This window comes from Amaranthus tricolor, chromosome 6 (genome assembly GCF_026212465.1).
Source record: "Amaranthus tricolor cultivar Red isolate AtriRed21 chromosome 6, ASM2621246v1, whole genome shotgun sequence".
In the NCBI taxonomy this organism is placed as follows: domain Eukaryota; kingdom Viridiplantae; phylum Streptophyta; class Magnoliopsida; order Caryophyllales; family Amaranthaceae; genus Amaranthus; species Amaranthus tricolor.
In genome coordinates, this window is record NC_080052.1 from 11,901,166 (window position 1) to 11,909,196 (window position 8,031).

Below are 8,031 nucleotides of genomic sequence, written 5' to 3' on the forward strand. Positions count from 1 at the left end.
TGAACCTTGAAGTTCACTAAAATATACAAAAGTCGAGAACTCAAACCGATCGTGTATCGCTCTAAAACGGATTACCAAGACGGAGTTTGTGGGTTTAGGAGTATGATTCTGGTACAAAAGAAGAGAATGCCTGACCAAGGACATAGCAAGGGAATGATAAATGCAGCTTCCCGAAAAGATCTAATTGAGACAACAATAAACCCGCGTAAAGATATTCAGTTAGCTTTACTTCCTGTAAGAGTCGACAAGTTGGTATACATTGCGATTATGCTAGCAAATAGCGCGGCTATTATAAGCATTACTGCTACCACTTTTTCCCATACCGAAGATATCCCATGTATATCCCTGTCATTAATTACAAGCAAAAAAGCCCAAATTGGAAACAAAATTTTGTATGTAAGGAGAACTCAAACTAAATTCCAATTGTAACTTGGAGATGTGATTGATGTGAATTGGATTAACTATTTGGTCAAGAGATCGACAATATTGATCCCGTGCCAGAGATAAAGTGAGGATGAACAACATATAATCTAGTGAACTAGTCTCACCTATTAACAAGATTATGCAGGTGCGCAAAATAGACTTGAAGAACCGATTTTAACCTGACAATTTATGTGTGGTCACTCTTTCCTCTACCCAATGGCGAATTTACAACACTTTCTATATTTTAGTGACTTGAGAAAAAAGAACATTGGCGTAAGAAAGGGTGAATGGCAATTATAATGTTCTAATTGTTAGAGTATATAACGTCTTTTGGGGCTTCAACTATCAGCTTAAGCTTTTGGTTGAGTTGGTTTCTTGACATGGTAGCAGAGTTTCCTCTTGAATTGAGCCCAAATTAAACGTGACCTATTATTTTCAGATGGAGAGAATAACAAGTATCCATTCGGGAATATAAGAGTTCCGCAAAAACATACCTCAATACAATCATTGATGGAAATATGAGCATGAGGCAAATAATCGTTGTTGAACCCAAGATTTGAAAGCAACACCATATGCTCGGTATGGCAATTGCAACAACATAGGCAAGGATGAGTAGTATAGCCGTGAGGCACATAAATCGTGTCTTGTCTTCGGCTAAATCTAGCTTGCCGGGATAAATGAGTTCATTTATATTAGCTCTTAGGCAGTAATTTAACATAGGAAACACCAGCATCAGGTGAAATGCATAGCTTAACCGAACAATGACATTGATTACTGAAGCGATCACAGTATCATGACTAATCTGGTCAAAGTTCACGAGCATATCAGCGTTAACAGAATCCCCAAATAATAGATAACCGAAGAAGCCGATAGAGAAATAAAAGACAGCACATATCAAAAGGGATATCCTGATAGCCAATCTCATGTCTGATGGTTCCCCAAGCTCGGCCCTGATCGGATGAACTGCAAAATCACGTAAAATTGATTTATAACGGTGATGAAAACACTTCCATAAGCAAAACATGTTTTTTTGTAAAAATTACAAAGGCTATAAATTGTTCTCAAAAACACATACGAGCACACCATCAAGTTCTCCGAAGTCATCTATCACATTTACCATTTTCTTTGATTTACTCTTATGATGTAAACATGATGAAATCGAGTCTTAGGAAAAGGGGCTTAGATCCCTATACTAATAAATGTCCCTTAGTTTGATGGACAAAGACAAGAGTTCTTTACGTTCAGATTATAATAGATTATGTTGGAATGACTCATCAAATCATGTGTACTTCTATTTATCATTTATGTGAGGTTGTAAATAATTATTTAAGGACGGCTGCTACCAAGGGTTAATAGGAAACAACCTCGGTGTTATCGCTAACAAGAGTATGTTTACGTACATCCGACCTCTCTAAATCCCTCCTTGGTGGGAGTCACTTAATGAAATTGATATATTGAAAAATTCCCTTTTTAATAACAAAACAAAAAAATTAACAAAAAAGGTGAACATTCTTTTTGACGCAGAATAAGCACCCGGTAAAGTAACTAAGAATAATTGAAACAGCCAGGAACATCATGATTCATGTACAAACATCCTTACCATTAACTTGAAACCCAAATGCAGTCACAAAAACTGGGATTGTTGTAAACAGACTATGGATGACTCCTTTATCAGAAAAATCCGGCATTAGCCTCAGGTTTTGTGTCTTTCCTTCAAATAATGCTTTTATCGCCATGAATGATGATATGACAATAAACACAGCAGCAAGAAGTATGGCAAGCAATGAAGTGTACCTAAGTGAATCTGAATCGGGAAAAAAAAAAAGACTAGGTAAGAATTGAAAGAAAAAACAACACAAATCCATAAAATGTTCACTCGCGTAAGATATTGAAACTAGTGAAGCATAATTTGCTAGCTAAATCGCCTTTTGAATTCGCAATTTGCTAAAAATGACTCAAAAATAGCCAAAAAGCTACCTAATTTGCTTTTTCCGATTTGGATTCGCGAGGCAATTAGCGAATCATGTGACACTGAATGAAACCATTGCATAGATATAAACTACAGGGGAATTTCAGTATCAATCTGATCAATGATGAAGAACCTTGGAAATACTAACCTACACGACGAAATAACACCAACGGGAGGATAACAAGAAGAACAACTAAGAGAATAGCAAAGGCGCGTGAAGTCCACCAATAAAAACCGAACCATTCCTGTAGTAAACCAGTGTGTATGGCATCCCCAGATTCAGTTCCCGAAAGTACGTCACCTAAAAAAACAACATATTATTTAGAAGTCCATCACACGTAAAATGAGAGTCGAGAAACTAAAGGGACTTTGGCAATACTTGGACAAAGCAAGATAAAATGGTTAAGTGTTCTCAACATTCCATGAAAACTTCTCATATGTTAAGTCCAAAATGAAGTTCCAAGTTTTCACACGCATGTCGGAACATTGAAGATACACCAAAAGCAATTAAGAGTCCGAGTACCAAAGAAGTATTGTAGGAAAAAGTTTCATTTGTATATTTTAGGTGATGACAAGTTTTTTGGCTACGACCATAAAAAAGAAAATAGTAGATAATAAGCGTTCTAAGATGGTGAAATAGCCAATCACTACAAATCAGTTCAAGATTTCATGGCAGAATATAGTGCAAAAACAAGAATGCATCACCGTATCGCAACTTATAAAGATTTTTGACCATAAAATCATCTATATTGACCGTGATATCCGTTTCACAATCCTTACCGCCACCGTGACCGAAACCGTATTTTTGCACTACCCGGCGTATTTGGATTAATGATCTCTTTAATACTTACAAGTTCACACTCCACACTATTAGCATCTAAAATTCTATCTTTCCTTTTAAACACTATGTAGTCCCCAGAAGATTAAACTCTTAAAAAATAGAGATCAATGATGTGTGCCTCTAGCTCAACTAGCCACATGTTCCATAAGTTCATAACAAAAAAAGATTAAGATCGTAGTACCATCACAGTCAAGTAACAATCAAACAAAGTAGGCTGTTACATATGGACCAGCTTAGACTACCAAATACTAGTGGACAAGCTGCAATGTTGTGCCCACATAGTCATCAGTAAATTAGACTAGATACTGGAAAAATGATACCTAATTTTTATTGGAAATGATGTGAACGGCCAATGGAATTGATCTATTGGTCTATATAGCTAACTCAATCATTGGATTAAGGTTTTGTCATTGTTTATAGTTGTAAGTAGTCAAAAATCACTTGGGAATATGATAGGATACCACACCTTTACAAGGGATCATTTCAAGTTCATAAAAAGTAAAGATTACTGAAGTAAACTTGTAAAAATCCTCAAAATTTGAGATTATTGCTCACCTTTTTTTGGGTATTCAAACAAGCTTCCTATCCCAACTACCACCTTTAAAATAATATATCTAGCAATCTACCATCATTATTGAAACATACTCCCTTGCTTCTAACTTCAAAGCAATTCAACCACCAAATGCAAAAAAAAAAAAATGATAATCTAAAGACTCATAAACTTTAATGTTTTTCTGTTGCAAGTAATTCAAACATTGAATAAACAAGTAAATTATGATAATAATAAAAAAAGACATTAATGATCCAATCTTTCACCAATCCGCCATAAATAATCTCATATTTGGATTTTTTTTATAACATACCATATTACTTACAAATATAAGGTAAAATTCTATTATTCACAACAAACTAAGGGTATATGTTGAATTATTTAAAAAAAATTTAAAGGTGAGATTATCCCTGATGGATGAGCAAAATATTTGATTATTAATGTCAAATTTTCAAAAAAAACTCATAATCAAAAGCTACAATTTTAAATGATAATGATTTAGCAGCACAAATGACAAAACAAAAGAAACAACCCATAAGTTGAAAAATGTACAAACTTGGATTAGTTTGACTTACCAATAATGATCAAATAGATAATAAGACACCCAAAACTTGTAATAATAATACAAATTTGCAAAGCAAGAGAACCAAGTTTACCAAAAGATTCCCCCATTAATCCACCATATGTAGTTGATCTTCCAGAATGAGTATACCTTAACATAAACTCTCCAGTAATATCACCTATAAGTGCAATTACAAGAATAATTATTAGAGCTGGAAAAATACCCAAAACCTTAAAAGTTGCAGGAATTGACATAATTCCAGCTCCAATCATGGTGGTTGATATGTTAAAAATTGCACTTGCAAGACTTGCCCCTTTCCTTTCTGTTGCATCTAAAGGTGATTTTATTCCCTGCAACAAAGGAATTACTACTTCTGTATCCCTCTCTTCTTTATCCATTCTTTTTTTTCCTAAATAATGAAATTGGGCTGATTTTGTTGTTTTTGGAATGGGTTTTTGTTGGTTGAAAAGGTGTGATGCTGTCAACTTTTTATAAATTTTTGAAATACTTAAGCAAAAAAAATAATTAATTAAATACACTAAGTTCTAAACTTATTCCAATAGTAAGCGTGAAATTTTCAAACCTGAGGTTTGAGTCAGTTAGTAACTGCGAACAGAAAAAAATAGTTGTTCCCACTTAGTAACTGGGAACAGCTATTTTAATCTATTGCTGTTCGCAGTTAGTAACTGCGAACATGTCAAAACAGGTCAAATAGCTGTTCGCATTTAGTAAATGCGAACAGCTATTTTGTCTTTTTTGACTTGTTCGCAGTTAGTAACTGCGAACAGCCCCAAACCTTAGGTTTGGGAATTTCACGCTTACTTTTGGAATGAGTTTAAAACTTAGTTTATTTAATTAATTTTTTTTCTTAAGTATTTCAAATTTTCCCTTTTTATTTTATATCACAAATCTTAAGCGTTGGATCGGCCTGCTATTATTAATAAAAAAAAATAACTATCAAAAAAATGCGCGCTGTATAATTTATTTGAAGTTGGTGTTATAATCTATTAAAGTTGGTATTTTAACCTATTAGAGTATATATTAAAGTTGGTATCTCCAAATAGGTTCTAATACCAACTTTAATAGGTTTAACACCAATTCCAAATACCGATTTTAATAGTTTATAATACCAACTTCAATAGGTTATAACACCAACTTTAATAGATTATAACACCAACTTCAAATAGGGTCAAATGCACGCATCAGTTTTTATATTTTTCTCTTTTTCTATAATTGTTGGGCCTGGGTCTGGAGAGCCGTTTCTTATAAAGATGGTCTCTCAGGAGAGGCGCTATTATTTTATGGTCCTTGTTATCTTTGTTTTCGTAAGGAATATATATTAAAATTAAAAAAAAAAAAAATTTTAAATGTTTGATATTATTTTATTAAATTATGAATTTAATGGAAAAAAAAGTGAGGACTTTGAAAACTATTTAAATAATATTAGTGAAAATATATAGAACCATAAATATTAAGAGTATTAAAATATACTTCTATTTTCAGGTGATCCTCTTATTTTCTTAATTTTAAAAATACCCAAATTGCACATGGCTCTACTATTTTATTTGGTCCCCTTATTTTTTTTTTAATATTTGTGCCTAAATTAAAGGTGACAACTAAATTGAATTAGAGACAATACTAAAATAAGTATAGACAAGGTTAATATTGTCCAAAATTTATAATATTAATAAAAAAAATATTTAATAAAAACAACAATTGAAAAAACTAATAAAAGAATGTTTGGCACAAGGAAATGAGACTTGTGAGACTTTAAGATTAGACTTTAAAGATAAAAAAAAAGTCTCATGTTTTTTAGAATGTTAGGGACTTGAAAAAAAAAATGAAAATTAAAGTCTCAACTAAAACATCCATCTTTTCCAAAGAATTTTTTTAGAGACTTTTTTCTTTTTTTAGTCTCATTTTCTAATTCTATTTTCTTTAAACAAACAAGAACTTTGACTTTTTTTAGACAAAGTCACATTCCTTCCCTTAAATCCCACGTGCCAAGCATCCCCCGGAAATATTTTATAACAAATATAAAAAACTTTAATAAAAGAAAAAAAGGACTTTATAAGAATAAGAAATGGAACAAAAAAATCAAGAATGATGGAGAAGGTTGGCATTTGATTTGGCTATCAATCAAGATGTTGAAAGCACACAAAAGGATAAACGACAAAAGGTACACCTACTGGGTCTACATAATTTGTTGCTAGAGTCTCGAATGGTCTTAGATTTGAGCGTAAGTAGACCTGAAAATTTTAATCATGTAGTATTTGCAAATTTGACACCAAGTTAATTTGATCGAGTCTTAATAAATCATCGATAAATGTATTTGCACATCCCACTCAATTAACTTAAAAAAACATTCATTTTTCATTTTATTTTATGTCAGACTTCTAATAGACTTGCCTCGTGTTGGCTCTTAAGGTTTTGATGATGACTTTACTTTTAAATAAACAAACATATTTTAAAGAGATTGTTTTGAAGGTAAATATCTGATTGTGTTAATCGTTGATGAAGCCTATGACTTGGTTTGTGGAAGTTGTACGTGTCTTGAACATCCAAGAAATTGGACAATCGCTTTGGAAGTCAGCTTACTGTTCCTAGAGTTAATGTTCTGACGAAAGTTGTAGATGGAGACTGTACATTGTTCCCCACGATACAGGTCTGGAGAATACATTGGCTGGAAGTTACGAAAATTATGTTTTCTGTTTTTAGTTAATGTAAAAGATTAAAAGTTTAATTAATTGCTTAATTAAATTAATTTATTAATTGGCAAAAAGTCTTTTTAACTGCCTAAAGTATGGAGAAGAATTATTCTTCATTTTGAATAAGTCTCCTTTTAAATTTGGACGGCTAAAATAAGATCTCCTATTTTTTAGGATCTTGTGTTTTTAACTCCTATGCTATTTTTAGCTTAAGGAAACTGATTTTATCTTTGAGCAAATGACAGCCGGTCATTCATTTTTTTTTTGGCAAATCCACTATCCTCTTATTTTGAGAACGTGGATGATAGTGGGAGGTATGTCTAAGGTAACTGCTGTCTGTTCCCACTATAAATAGGAGGGACTTTGCTCAAACCGATATCCATCCAAGAGAGTGTCCATTAAAGGGAGTTCATTTAAGAAAAATATTTTCAGTTTTTAAATGCCAATTAATTTATTATATTTTTCTTAAGTAATTATTTTGATTTTTAATCTCTTGAAAATTGGCCTTGTAAGGGTTAATAAGTGATTTGTTGTAATTAGACTCATGAGAAGTCTAAGGGAATAGAGAAGTGAAACGTGAGAAGAGAAAGAGAAGGAGAAAGTAGAGAAAGAGAATTAGGCCTAGAGTAGAGAAACTTCAAGTGAAGCAAACTGTTTTATGTAATTGTATTTAATTGCCTAAAACATAGTGATAATTTTGAAATCCCGGGGGGTCGTGGTTTTCCTTCTTATTAGGCCAAGAAGGTTTCCACGTAAAATCTTTGTCTCCTTTTTATCTTTTGCTTTTTAAGTTTAAGCTTTATTTTATTTGTTAAATTTCACAAATTAGAAGAAAAACAAAGTAAAGCTAGATACACAACAATTCACCCCCCCTCTTGTTGCATTCGACCATCTTCGTGTATTTCAACAATTGGTATCAAAGCCCTGTTCCTCATTTAATCAGGAAACCCTTAGAGCAGTATCCTGTTCCCTGGCAAG

General features: G+C 32.6%; 1 protein-coding gene across 2 annotated transcripts in view; it reads right to left on the reverse strand.

Moving 5' to 3' along the window:
• The window catches only part of LOC130815445 (amino acid transporter AVT6C-like), a 4,958-nt gene extending 127 nt beyond the window's left edge, over positions 1-4,831 (reverse strand). The window contains exons 1-5 of one of the 2 annotated variants that reach the window (XM_057681923.1): positions 4,440-4,831; positions 2,541-2,693; positions 2,024-2,227; positions 918-1,386; positions 1-345 (exon numbers count right to left, since the gene is read on the reverse strand). The exon at positions 1-345 is cut by the window's left edge and continues 127 nt beyond it. In XM_057681923.1, the coding sequence (XP_057537906.1) occupies positions 216-345; positions 918-1,386; positions 2,024-2,227; positions 2,541-2,693; positions 4,440-4,743 (1,260 nt within the window). In that variant the 5' untranslated portion in view covers positions 4,744-4,831 and the 3' untranslated portion in view covers positions 1-215. Of the gene's footprint in view, positions 346-917; positions 1,387-2,023; positions 2,228-2,540; positions 2,694-4,358 lie in introns of both variants that reach the window. The other variant, XM_057681922.1, reaches the window with a different exon arrangement.
• Between the last annotated feature and the right edge of the window lie 3,200 nt (positions 4,832-8,031).